The 13,898-nt window shown below is 42.0% G+C and overlaps 1 protein-coding gene across 3 annotated transcripts in view; it reads right to left on the reverse strand.

Annotated features, from left to right (window-relative positions):
- pde6c (phosphodiesterase 6C, cGMP-specific, cone, alpha prime) overlaps nucleotides 1-13,898 on the reverse strand; it is a 23,224-nt gene continuing 9,326 nt past the window's right edge. Inside the window, exons 1-22 of one of the 3 annotated variants that reach the window (XM_030400139.1) lie at nucleotides 12,361-12,828; nucleotides 10,882-11,034; nucleotides 9,481-9,570; nucleotides 9,254-9,394; nucleotides 9,077-9,151; nucleotides 8,870-8,934; nucleotides 8,368-8,434; nucleotides 7,976-8,023; nucleotides 7,071-7,220; nucleotides 6,580-6,723; nucleotides 6,185-6,250; nucleotides 5,821-5,976; nucleotides 5,101-5,208; nucleotides 4,735-4,844; nucleotides 4,557-4,644; nucleotides 4,366-4,466; nucleotides 4,133-4,240; nucleotides 3,923-3,986; nucleotides 3,187-3,261; nucleotides 2,975-3,058; nucleotides 1,843-1,996; nucleotides 1-1,070 (exon numbers count right to left, since the gene is read on the reverse strand). In XM_030400139.1, the coding sequence (XP_030255999.1) occupies nucleotides 1,024-1,070; nucleotides 1,843-1,996; nucleotides 2,975-3,058; nucleotides 3,187-3,261; nucleotides 3,923-3,986; nucleotides 4,133-4,240; nucleotides 4,366-4,466; nucleotides 4,557-4,644; nucleotides 4,735-4,844; nucleotides 5,101-5,208; nucleotides 5,821-5,976; nucleotides 6,185-6,250; nucleotides 6,580-6,723; nucleotides 7,071-7,220; nucleotides 7,976-8,023; nucleotides 8,368-8,434; nucleotides 8,870-8,934; nucleotides 9,077-9,151; nucleotides 9,254-9,394; nucleotides 9,481-9,570; nucleotides 10,882-11,034; nucleotides 12,361-12,828 (2,562 nt within the window). In that variant the 3' untranslated portion in view covers nucleotides 1-1,023. Of the gene's footprint in view, nucleotides 1,071-1,842; nucleotides 1,997-2,974; nucleotides 3,059-3,186; nucleotides 3,262-3,922; nucleotides 3,987-4,132; nucleotides 4,241-4,365; nucleotides 4,467-4,556; nucleotides 4,845-5,100; nucleotides 5,209-5,820; nucleotides 5,977-6,184; nucleotides 6,251-6,579; nucleotides 6,724-7,070; nucleotides 7,221-7,975; nucleotides 8,024-8,367; nucleotides 8,435-8,869; nucleotides 8,935-9,076; nucleotides 9,152-9,253; nucleotides 9,395-9,480; nucleotides 9,571-10,881; nucleotides 11,035-12,360; nucleotides 13,064-13,898 lie in introns of those variants that run through there. The other 2 variants (XM_030400138.1, XM_030400140.1) reach the window with 2 other exon arrangements.

Here is a 13,898-nt window from a genome sequence, read left to right on the forward strand (position 1 = left end):
ATTTATTTCAGGTGGCTGGACATTAAGATAACAGCTTACAGGTGATTCCCAAAGCTGGCACAAAAAAAACAACAACACGTTTTTCTAGATTTCACGACGCCCTCTTTTTTTTCGAATCTCAAACTCTCCAATCCGTGAAGAAAATTCAAGTACAAAATTCTCTGACAAAGAAACCCAAAAACATATATAAGATAAGATTGCATATTAAAATAAATATACTCTCACGCGTCTCATCGAGGTAAGAGAACAATCAGCCCTTGTGTGATCGAGCGTTGTGTCTCACTGTAGGTTTGCTACACAGCGTTCGAGGAAAAATTCCCACCACAACTACTTTAACTGAATTACAACCCAGTAAGTATAAATGCTTGTTGTGCCTGCCTGAACCCTCCCGCCCTCCATTCTTGGCCTGCTGCTGCTAAAAGAGCAGCAGCTAAGTGCATTGTGCAATCTACAGTACTGCTAAAAATGTGTGGTTAACTGACTGCCAATTGGAAACATTGTGTGAAAATTATTGCTTTGGCTTGAATTCACCCCTAACTCAGCACCCTATCTGAGCTGTTTGGAACTATTGCTGTCAGCCTCTGGGTGCATACATTGGTTTCAAACAATACGTGTCAGAAATGTGTGGATTATTGCTGTGCTGAAGGGAAAAATAGATGTCGTCCATGTTGGTTCTCAAACGTTTATGGCAGAGGAAGTTTCATCACAATCTTCCGGCTTCTCTTCCAGTCAGTGTCCCGACGTTTTCTTCTCGGTGATGTGTCTGACTCTTCCCTCCTCGGAGGATAGTTAGGCCGTCAATGCGGACCAGACCTGACTAAGCTAGACTAAAGAGTTAGTGCCGGACTGGACTGCACCAGAGCGGACAGCACCTAACCAGAGAGAACTACGCTGGTGTAGATCAGACCAGACCACGCTAGCCTGGTCGAGCTCCAACTAGACTAGTGCTCAGAGCAGCATAGGCTAGCGTAGCCGAGATTAGCCTTAACCAGATCAGTCCAGAATCAGAAGCACCAGAGGAGCTTAACAGATGGTGCAGGTCTTTGACTTCCCTCCGTCGCCGCCTCCAGCTAGTTAAACACACAAAAATAAGGGAAAGATGCATTGATACAGGCACTTCTACACTTCTGCACTTCAGTTGGTCCAATGTACACGGATCGCTAGCACTTTACAGGTGCAATATGTAAGAATTTTAGTTGGAAACAATCAAATATTAACTGAGCTAATTGAGCTTACTAGCTAACAGCAGCAACAGATAGCAGCAGGTAGCGGTTAGTCTGGTGTCATGCTTCCTTTCTTCTTTTCTTTTTTAAGCCTGAATTTGACTTCAAGTCTTACATAGTGGACCTTTTTAAATAACCATTATTAATAAACAGTAAATCTAGGTTTAATCGAAGTAGTGGGCAACACCAAATTAACAGTTAACTGCTGCTAATTGTAGCTGCTGAGAGCTAGTTAGCTCAGGTAGCTGTGCAGCTAGCGGTGCAAACTGGGAGCTTGCTGGTGTTTACACTGGTAGCAGAGTAGCTTCGGACCAGGAAGGGATGAGGCTAGCTGGTTGATAGCATGCTAACTTCAGTAGATAGCTCTGTCAACACATTACATAGATGTCATAACGTCAATTCTCATGTTCTGTTGGTAATTTTTGTTTATTTTTCTAATGTTTTCAACTTAAATTCTCATGAATTTCCACATTTAACAAACAATGAAATGCTTAAAAATAATTTATTAAGCAGTTGTTTAATGTAAGGTGCAACTGATGTGTAATCGATGATAAACGTACCATATATTCATGATTATTGAGTTTTAGAAACAGATGTTATTATTATCATTATTTTTTACCTTTCTTAGCTTCTTCTTCTTCCAATTTTTTCTTCTCATCCTCAATGGCCTTCATCTTTGCGTTGTAGACCTCGGCCAGCTCATTCCAGTGTGCCCTGTTGTTGTTTAGGCCATCGAACATGGGCGTGATCTCTTTGTGGAACCGGGAGAACTCCTGAAATAAAAGACGGCACACACTGTATGAGCACATGTCATTCACATCAACAGCGGAAAGTGAAGAGGAAGAACATCAGCATCGCAAATACATGGTAGGCCTCTTAGACAAGAGGCACATGGCGACGACCGACATATGTTCGCAGTTAACGGACATGTTGGGTTTTCGCCCAAACACCATCCTGACAAAGTGACAAAGAGCTATCTGACATTCCTCCTGGGGCCAGCTAGGTTCAACAGATTCAACTTATCTAAGACTGTTGAGGCAACAAAAACATGTCCATAAAGCCTATAATTAGACTGACAGATGATTTAAAGGTCACATTGATAACATTCTGTAATACATTTTCAGAGTTTGTAGATCTCTTTTCCTTAAAAACAAGTGAATCAATCATTTTTAAGTGTTTGGTCATAAAATACTGTTTTGTTTATGTCTGTGTCCCTGGCATCCTCCCCTCACCTCCCCCCAAAACTGACTACTGGTCGAAGCAACACCTTTGTGACGTTCTCATCCGAAATTGAGCATACACACACGGCAGGCTTTACAAATAAGTAACTAAGGCACGAAAATAAATGTTGTATCCTTGAAAACAGAAGTCACACTTGAATCTGCAGCATAATGACTCTGCTTAGTTACTTCTACAGTACGAATCTGTGGAGCTGGAACTCCTTGAGAGTTGCTTAAATTGAACTGAATCAAACAACTCGTGGACAAAATCTGTTTTCACGGCGCTTTGCTGATAATCAAAACCAAACAAGAGCTGGATTCAATCGTTACACCCCCTCTTAGACTCTCGCTGTGTTTAAATTCCAGCTGTTAAAGAAGAATTATCGCCAGACTCCCTTATTGTTTGCAAAATCCATGTCTGTCTTTTTTTCTTCAAACCATCTCCCTCCTACTTCATTGTTTATAACAATCGTGCCTTTTTTTCTCTGGAAAAATGGCACAGCTGTGCGGTGCAGAAAAGCTCTTTATTACCTTGTATACAAAGGCGCACACAAAGTCGATGAAACCACACTGCATCTTGGGTAGCTGTTCGGCACAGTTTCTGTCCATCATGGGCTGAGAGGAGGCAGAGGAGAGAGTTTCAGATGGTCATGATGCAAAAACAATGGAGAGAAAACAGACCCAAAAAAATACTCCATGGGAAATGAAGAGAAGACAAAACCGAGAATGTGCGAGATCCTTACAATTGGTTGTTGGTCCAAAACAGTTCTCTCCAAATCTCCCTGTTCCCAGAATTCAGCAGCGACCATCAGAGCCACCTGGAGAAGAAGAGACAGACAAAGACAAAGAATGTTACAGGGAAAGAACAGACAAATATAGAGAGAAAAAGATTGAAATGCATTGTTTAAATGGATTCATAATTTTCAGTCCTTTTCTTAAGAGTGTTTACATGCATGAGGGATGGACAGTTTCTCTTCTTCAAGCCATAAATATAAAGTTTATTTTTTGACTTTCCGTAAAGCTCTCAACGATTATTTGATTAACTGATTAAAAAATGTGTTGCCAACTTTCGATTTCATTTCACTCATATTTCGAGCAAGAACTTTAAAACGTTTGCTGGTTCCAGCTCCTTAAATTCAAGGATTTGCTGCTTTTCTCGCTCAGTTATGACAGCAAGTGAGAAGTCTTTGGGTTTTGGATGGTGGGTTGGACAAAAGAAGCAATTTGGAGATGTCATTTTGGGCTAAACCATTACTTTAATAGTCGTTAGATTATCAGAAGATCATTCGACTATCAAAATAATCGTTAATGCAGCCCTAGTTGTTATACAGGTGACCTTAACTACTGAGGAGAGGTTGGATAAAACTCAATAAGTTGATCTTAGCGGAACAGAAGACCTGATTATTTCAAATACACCTGCGTCTGTGTATTTTCTCCTATGATATATCTGTCTGTGTGAAGGCGATGAAGGCCACCCACCTTGCTTTGTACCTCCCAGGGTTTGGTGATAGCAGACAAGTCACAACCTGTCATCATCATGGCCCTGGAGGTGAGAGACAGACAGTCAGGGGGGAGAGGAGATGACACCCTGCTGCTGCAGAGACTTCTCACAAATATATATTTTAAAAAGAAAACAGGACAGAGTTTCTTCAACAGCTGTAGTATCCTCTACTCCAATCGGTTACATACATGACGATTTCCTTTCTGGTGGGATTGTTGGAGATGTAGCCGATGGCCTCCTTCTCATCTGTCATTGGCTCTGTGGCGTTCACAATGTTTTGGAACATGGTTCTCTTTCTGCACGAGGAGAAACAGATCAGACCAGAAGTGAAATACACATCAACACACAAAAGTCTATAGTCAGTGCCTACATTTTCCTGAAGCACACTAACAGTCTGAGTGCAGTATTTGTGAGAACCCACTTGAAGTAAAGGGCCAGGTCAGTGGCGATGATGCAGACGTCAAACAAGTGCTGCACGTGCTCAAACTGGCGCTTCTGGAGGTTGCAGAAGATGTTCAGGCTCTGCAAGAGACAGCGCAAAGAGGGTCAAAATGTGCCATTCAAGTCTTATACACAAATATTTTTTTAACTTTGTGCAATCATTTGTCGTACCTCCTCGCCCATGAGCGTCTTGCTGAACTCCAAATGGTGCCTCTCCATGATGGAGGAGCCGTGAAGTTTAGCCAGGGGATGCATGCTCCTACAGGGCAACAATTGAGAAATAAATTGACGGGGGAGGATATACAAAACTTCCACCACGCACAAAAAGTATGAAAATATCTTGACTTGCTTTGTCTGGTAGAGGTTGTTGGTCCCTCTGTGGTCGATATCGTGGCAGAAAGCAGCAGCCACCATGGCAAAGGCATCTAGATCAGAGTAGTATTTCCTCAGCTTCCCTGTCTGTGGGAAGAGACAAGACAAATCATAGGTTATTATGTGAAGATCATTGACGATAATGTTATTCTCATTGCATTTCTCAATAGGCTTTATGCGGAAATAACACGTTACGATCTGATATATGTGCATATAGTCATAGAAACAGACCAAGCAGTCTGCAGCGAAGCGGAGATTTGAGTCAAAGTGATTAAGATGAGACAACTTAGAGTTTCAGCCTCAGGGTTTACTGTGGATGCAGCAGATGCTGTGTGGGTGTTACCTGCAGTAGGCAGAACATGGTGTGGCCCACGTTGAATCCATGCCTCCAGTTGTGGTAAGTGATAGAGCGGTAACCCTTCCTCACTGTGTACATCCATCTGGTCAGTGCCTGGGATGGAGAGATTTGAGAGGGTGGTTTCAGAGGAAAGAAAAGAAGGTGAGCCATGGGTACCAATTTGTCTGATTTACCAGTGTTAAAAAAAAGAAAAGAGGAGCAAAAACAATGCAAAAGAAAATAAATCTCTGCCTTCACAGCTACACCACTGAGTATTGTTCAGATTTGTAGCCACAGCATGACGTGTAGATCACATCTACTCCTCTCCTTATTTTGGGTAAACATCAGTTTTCTCATGCTGTCTGGAGCTGCAGCACTGTACGTCCCCTCTGTCTGAAACACTCCTGTCTTTTTAAGGCCCGCCTCCTACACACCCATCCTGCTCTGATTGGTTAACTCACACACGCCTGAGCCAGCACCGCATTAGAGCAACTGTGCTAAATCAATTCTTACGTTCCAAACTAGCTGATGGGCATAAATTATGCAAATGTGTGACGTGGTGACGAAGTGTGATGTCACACAGTCACAGAATCAAAGACAAAAATAATTATATTCCAGGTGGACGATGGCAGCATCAGAAGACACAGACTTTGGATAATCCTCAAAATACTCAGGAAACATACCGAGCATCAAAAGACACAGATCCGTTACATTCGGGTGACTCACCTCTGCTGGAACTTTGAATTTCTCGACGACTCCGAGCTCAAAAAACATGCGAATGCCGGCTTTGATGAGGCCGTGCTCTGAGACGGGGAAGTCGCTGAAGGAGAACAGGTACAGACTCTCTCCGTCGACATTGTCAGCAACGGGGCATGTCGCTTTCTGAACAAATACACAGCAACACACACAACGCCTATGACTCATACAGTACTCAAGAAGTGAGGAAGATGACGACAATGTCAGTCTCAGGGTAGTTAACAGTAACATAAAAGTGATCACACATTTATTTCGATAAGTTAGTCATGTAATAATCTTGTTGTTTCATGTCGCTTTGTTTTTTTTTTTTCCGGAGGGTTCGGACAAAACTTACCAATAGTTTGTACATCTCTTTCTGGTCGCAGTCCTCAGGCTCAGCGTCAAACTTCTCTTGGGTGTTCTGGTTATAAAGGAGAGATCAATCATTTAGACCGACATTTACATCCATCTCCTGATCAAACGGAATATTTTCCCAAATCTCGAGACAGGTGCTCCAGGCTGTAACCTTGTAAATATTTGTGTCGTCGGCTCAAATGTTCGTGGCTGCCGAACCATAAAATGATCCACTAGACCTTTTATTAGTCCTCTAATAGTTGCTATTGGAGGACTGCTACTCAGAACGCTATTAACCTCTAAGTACTTCACATTCCTGCATAAGTCAGTGATCAAACACTGAGAGGGATCAAAGGGAAGAGAAAAAACGTGGGGGAAAGTGAAATCCTCACTAACCAGGATGGACTGCAGCTCATCTTTTGTGCACTTGGCCTGGTACATGAGCATCTCCTGGGCGATTTCTTTTCTCCACTCCATGCGGTTCAGCCTGTCGTAGGTGTCGCAGTTCAGCACCGACCAACCCAGGAACTGTGTCAGGGCCTGGTACAGACCATGAGAGTCAGAATGAGAAAGAGAAGACACATGGAAACAAGAAGTGACCGAGCCGCCCCCTGAATCACCCTCATGTATGTCACATTCTTGTTATTAACTCATTAATTAAGCTAATGAATGCAATGAGAGGCATATATTTCTCTCTGTGTGGTACTACCGCAACATCTATAACTCATAGCATTATGAAGTCACTGTTGTTTTAAGGTCTTTTCCTCATTAACATACACATTCATGCTGCAACAAGCTCCAAAATGTTTTTCCTCTATGGGGGAAACCTGCAGTGCAGAGTGTGTTTACGATGGTAGCGGGAGATAAAAAGACAGCTTGCTGCCAACCTCAGTGATCTGCTCGTCGTGTTCGTCGAACGGCTTGCCATCTTTCCTGTTGAAGAAAGTGGCAATGCCCACGATTTCTTCCTTCTTGTTGACGATGGGAAGCGACAAGACGTTCTTGATGATAAAGCCCGACTCGTCCACAGCCTCTTTCTGAAAGACATTGAAAGGGGAGAAAACAGAGAGATCAGTTTTAAAGCACCTGTATAAAGGCATAGGAAGACTATGATACAAAACATGCATGCATGTAAAATCTGATTTAAAAAAAACCCACACTGATTCTGATAATCGGCCAGGCGAATAATCGGTCGACTCATAGTATCAGTATATACATACATACAATAAATATGTGCATAAATGTACTATCTGGTTTGTCCAATGTAATTGCTATGTTTTCAAATAAACGTTAAGTACAAAAATTACTTGTACTTTTGATACTACATTTATTACCATTTTATACATTAAAGTGTGTTAACAGGTCTTGGTGAGTACTACTGCATACAGTACTTGAAGAAAGTGGCATAAAGCGTTGCATGCAGTCAGATAAATTGCCTCCAGTGATGTCAGTGATGTCACTCATTGCACTCCTGTAATACTGTATAATGGGCAGTTTGAAAACAAGCGATCAAAATCGATACTAGCTTTATTCTTCTTCCTTTTCAAATCTTGGTGCCTACATTACCCACAATGCAACTGGGCCATCGCTTGAGGCATTGCATCATCCTCTATGCTGCTTCCTCTGGAGCCACAAAAGGCTTAATTCACTTGAAAGAGGTGGAGTAACCCTTTAAGTCAATTCAATATCTCATACTGTAAGACTTTTACACTGTTCTATTCCTAAGGGAAACCCAAGTATGACTCAAGTACTTTTTACAAGACTGCCGGATGGACAGAAAGCATCTCCTCACCTGGAAAGTGAAGTAATCATCCGCAGCCACGTTCATCATGTTGCAAATCTGCAGGAAGTCACATGAAAAAAATGTTAAATGTGGCACTTTATTTTGTACATTTTACTCTCTACAACCTGTGCAGCATAGCCTTCATCTAACACTAACTCTGACTGTTTAATTAACTCAATAGAATTTTATTAAGTTTACTGCAAGACATTTATTGGGATTTAATACATGAAACTGATTATGATGTCAAAACCTTATCTGAAACTTGTCAGGGCAGTAAAGAGACACATAACTGAACCAAGCCACTTAATACTGTCTTCACATACACTGATGTTGACTGATTTGTCATAAATAAATAATGATTCTGATAATGAATTGCCCTGCGGTGACTGTGACAGACTTACAAAGCCGTTCTCAGCCACGTATGTCGGCAGTCCGCTGACCAGAGCCCAGTGGTCTGCAGGCGGACCACTGAAAGAAAGAGAGAAACATCGAGTTTGTGTGAGCCGGAGTGAGCAAATTATTCCTGGAGAAGCAAGTTTAACAGTGCTGACTCGCATGCATTATGTTGCCTCTCTGCAGAAAACATATACAGACAGCAACTCATCAGAAAACCTGGGACTAGCTCCTTGTCTCTTAGCGTCTCTGTCATGTCTTCAGCTTCCAGTTAGCTTCATTTCTACCCTAAATATAGGCATACATTATGCAAATGTGTGACATGGTGACATAGTGTGATGTCACAATGCCAAGGAATTAAAGGCGGGACGACTGACGAGACGATTCAGGGGCAATGTTTTGTGTGGGAGAGAGGAGCTCCCACTGGCCTGGACTTGGGCCTGATTTTTTATATTGTCTTTTTAAATGTACTATGTTAGTATGAGGGGATCTGTGGCTAATGCTACTCACGGTATGACTTTGATTTCTTCTTTGCCTTCCAGGAGGTAGTCAATGATCTTGTAAAAGACGATTTCCTGTATGAAAATCAGAAGCCTGTTAGAAAATGATCGATCATCCTAAAACCGTGTCAGACAATAGAAAAGAAGAGAAGAAGAGAGTGGAAAGTGGAAATTACTATAAAACTGAATAAATGAGGAGGGAAAACGAGTTTATTACCCTGCCGTCTGGTGTTTTTGGTCCTTTATAGGGCTCCACATCTCCCAGTTTCACCGGCCATTCATCATAGAATTCCTGCAAGGGGGGAAAAACACAGCGAACAACAGTTTTAAGTTATTTATCCCTGTAGCCAAGAATGCAAACTATTCAATCCTTACTGTAAAAAATTAGACCAACCTTCTCTTTGGTCATGTCCAACAGGCCCACTGAGTATCGCTCGCAGTTCAGATATATCCTTACAGTATAGAGTGCTTTGTGGAACTGTCTCTCAATGTCTGTCAACTCCTCAAACACTTTGCTGGCCGACCAGAGCAGCACCTGTGAACAATAAAAATGTTAAGCGATGGCGTAAGAAGCGCAAGCCTTGTTCTGTGCATTAAAAAACACCAACAGGTGAGGCTTACCTGACTCCGCCTGGACTCCACATTGTACATGTAGGCTGTGTGATGCTGCAGGACGATGACTTGGGCAAAGTTCATGTACTTGTGGAAGAGCTGAGGACCAAGTCAGATAAGAGGTTTCGTTAATACAGCAGATGTACCTATTTAATCTATGGTACAATTTCCCCCAGCAGAGATGTTATTTACCTTGTGAAGTGAACTGTATAGGAATAATATGATTGGCGTATAGGGTAGTGTCAGAATATTGCTCACATATGGATTTGACAATGAGAAAATATAAATTAAACGTGGAAATATGTAAGAATTTCAGTTGACTTTAAAGGGCCAGTCTGGTGAATTTCATGTGAATGTTACCTGTTTAGTTGATTTTAAAGGGGAAGTGTGTAAGAATATTAGTTGCGTTTAAAGGGGCAGTATGTAATAAATCTTAGTTGAAAACATACAAAAACGCACTAAAATTATCAACAGAATATATATATGTATACATATATATATATATGTGTGTGTGTGTGTGTATAGATATATATATATATATATATATATATATATATATATATATATAGATATATATATATATACACATATGCAGCACAGGACATAGACATTATAATGTTAAACATGCTTTTTCTTTTTATATATATATATATATATATATATATACGAATAGGCCAAATTTTACATATTGCACCTTTAAGGCTGATCTTTACATGGTTAAATTGCCAAACCTGTTGAAGACAGATCAAGTAAACATGAGTGTATCTGACTTTAAATACAAATGTTAATATCTTGTATATGCAAGATTTTTTACCCTTTGGAGAGAAGTAAACAAACAGTATCTCTCTATCTATATAGTTAAAACAAAGAATGCAGAAAAATCTCAGACATTAAAATGCATGTTAGCAGTTAAAGACTTCGCCCCAAGCCCCATCAATCCGCTCCTTAGATCTCTTTACCCTCACATTTTTTTCAGAGTCAACCTCAGTAGTCTGCCAAAAAGAAACATCATTACCATCTGACCCAGTTCAATCTTTATGGAGCTCTGCTGCAGTGTGAACAGATCTATAACTTTACTGAATAATAAAAGACGGTGTGTGTGAATGTTTCCTGTAAAGACTACAGAGGGACAACATATTCCCAGTTTAATCATTACGCCTTTTTTTCAGAAGCATACACATCGAGTCAGGTCTGATTGGCTCCCACCGACATAATGGGAGTGTTGTGCACCCTGCTGATGAGATGTAATTACAGCAATAATCTTTATTTAGTTGCAAATTTCAAACGGCGGCACGCAGGAGCATTAAAGTATCACGACAAGCAATTACGGATATGCAGAATACGGTGCATTTAGGGCTGCCCGGGACAAAGAACACTCACCATATCACTGTGGATAAATGTGTTTCTCACCTTCTCATCTTCTGCACTGAAAGAATCAGCTCCTATTTTGTTTAGTACCATGATGACTCCAAGGCACTCTTTTTCGGCCATCATGGGGAACGTCATCATGCATTTTGTCTTGTACCCGGTCTGTTTGTCCACGAAGTCGGAGAACTTTTTGTTCTGCACGGAGAGAAAACAGAAGACACGGCACATCACTCACATTGCAATGCATTCACATTCACTCTCCCTCTACACATTTCAGTGATGTTTCTATATATCCTATTTAACTGCTTGTCAGACTAAGAGCTTTGAATTCACAGTGTATCTAACACTGATTTTTTTGGGGGGAGGGGGTCTGGTGCCTGCTGCCTGTTCTTTTAAATAAATAAACTATGTACTGTAATTCTTTAACATAGGTTCAATGCGAAGAGTCATACTCCATATGATCTTTGGATGTTTGATACTCCATACTGCACACTCAGGCTCGTAGCCAGGCTTTGTAGAAAATAATCAAACGAACACACAAGTTTGATGTAAAACTCTGCATTAATAGCTTTAATCCAACTAATTTCACACTGACTCATCTGAAAATGTATTTTAAAGGTGCACTATGCAGTTTTGGGTCAGGAATTTTAATCAGGAGAACTAAACAAACAAACCTCATTTTCATGACTGAATAAACAAACTGACCTTGACACAACTGACACAGCTTCATCCTGTTTTCCTTTTGTTCATATGTGGCAGACCTTGGAACTTTTCTAGCCTTAGACAGTGTTCTGGGGACCTTATTTTCCTCTGAGAACAGCTTGTCTATTCAGTTATGGAAAAGATATATATTTCTGAGTTTGTATTATCACCTCTTTCATAAATTCCAAGTTTGAAACTCTTTTGAAAAAACAACAAAAACTACCCAGTGCCCCTTTAAGTTACTATTTTAGGCATATTAGGCCATTTTGAGTGTATCTTTAGAAATGAATGCATATCAGCTGATATGTTTTATCACTGATTCTGAACCATTTTTTCCAATATCAATATTGAAAGCTATTACAAGTTCTGTGCCGTTAAAAGACAAAACATTTTCAAGGCAACAATATCAGGAACATGTTATGTTGGACTGTACAACTACTCTGGATTTGTTCAGGGACACTGGGGATATTTTAATGTTACTCTTGACTTTTTATTCTGTGACATATCAGCGTTTTCATTTAGTGTTTTAGGAATATTTTCAGACCCCAAAAGTAATGTGGCACATGCACCCATACCACCAACATCCCTAACTAATTTTGAGTAGAGAAGATAAATAAAGGGGAATCTAACAATGGACCTATTTTTGATGTTTTGCACATCTGGAAACTTCAGAAACATTGATTTAACAAATGTTTGTTTTCACTTATACTTTCTTACAAAAGGGTGAAAGTTTCTACACAGCCTTATTTCTCACACCTGCATCACACGAACAGACAGACACACAACTTTCTAAGGACTTTCCACTCCACTACTTCTCACCGCTGCCACGTCGGGGACGTTTTGCGGCTTTTTGGTGTTCGCGGTGAACCCCACGATGCCCATGTCCAGAGGGAACACAATTTCCGTCTGCGGGTCGACCAGGTTCTTCTGGTAGCTGGAGGTCGGCGTCACGTCGAAGAGGCAGGTGGCGAGTTCGGGTGTTCCGTTCCTGCCGCGGCACGCGTAGTAGCTGAGCCTGTCGGCCTGCGTGATTTGGGCGACCCTCTGCAGCACCTTGTGCAGGGCCTGCTCCATGGGCACCTGCTTCTGCAGCTCCTGGATCATCTCGAAGATGACGGCGGCCTCCTGGACCGAGTTCATGTCCTTGAAGGAGGCGCCGTCCTTGGCGTCGACGGGCGCGCTGAAGGCGGCCGACAGGGCCTCGGCTCGAATCTTCTTGTCGAAGTACTCTTTGGCGAACTGCGGGTTGTTCTCCAGGTACTTCTCCACGCTGTCCTTGTCTGCCATTTTGGTGCTGGTTTCGTATTCCCCGCGCTCTCTCGCTCTGTTTTATTAATTTATTTTTTATATTAACTGAATTTTATTTTTTTCCTCACAAAAGCATCACCTGCAGCGGTGATGGAGATGGTGTCGGAGACGGGAGCCGTGCGCTGGGCCTTGACAGGGTCGGGTGGATCAGCAGCATCCGCTCGCACCGACGACGTGCATCCTCCTCCGCGGTCCTCGAGGGAGTCTCTACCCGGGCTCGAGGGACGGAACAGGACAAGGTGCGGCTTAGGGGCTGAAAGGATCAAAGTGGCCGCTAATTAATGTGACGTCACGACATTAAAACCCCAGCTCTAAGCGTCCTTAACCCGCAAATCCCGGAGTTGATCATTTTATATCGGGCAGTCATCCCCTGGACGAGGGGAGGGGGAGGGGGAGCGGGAGAGAGTGTGACCTGTCAGGTGAAAGGCCAGGTGGGATTCATCGAGTCACGTGAGGGGGAAAAGATCTGATCAGGAGGACAGTGGTGGAATGGCCAGAAGACGGACACTCATGAGGGGCTGTGCCAATGTAGAAAAACACCTCAGATGCTACACAAACAAGATGGAGCAGGTACACACCAGCGCACAAGCAGCAATCTCGCTGTAAGCATGTCAAGGCTTCATCGGAATAATTCCCAATCCAAGACATCTGTTCAACTTGCACTACATTGCAACATCCAAACTCGCTGGACAAGTCCTGCCAACTCTGCCTAAAGCAGGCTACGACCTGTCTTGACCCTCTTGACCCCAGAAGCCCCCCTCTAATGGTCGACTCTCTGACCGCCTTGCTGAAAATAACATTAAGGTTAACATTCAGCAGCATCCCAGACACCTGTAGCTCACCCACGAAAACTAAGAGACTCCTGTAAATGTTTGGCTCCTCCATTACATGCAATCTATACAGGATTATTACAGCTGTTAAAAAGATAAATGTAATATCAATATTTTAACACACTCATCGGATCGGAACTCAGGCCAGAGAGACAAAATTGTCAGTTTTTTTTATGGTGGTGAATGGAGGGAGATGAATCATTTTCTGATCCCTTTTAC

This window comes from Sparus aurata, chromosome 20, assembly GCF_900880675.1.
Source record: "Sparus aurata chromosome 20, fSpaAur1.1, whole genome shotgun sequence".
Lineage (NCBI taxonomy): Eukaryota > Metazoa > Chordata > Actinopteri > Spariformes > Sparidae > Sparus > Sparus aurata.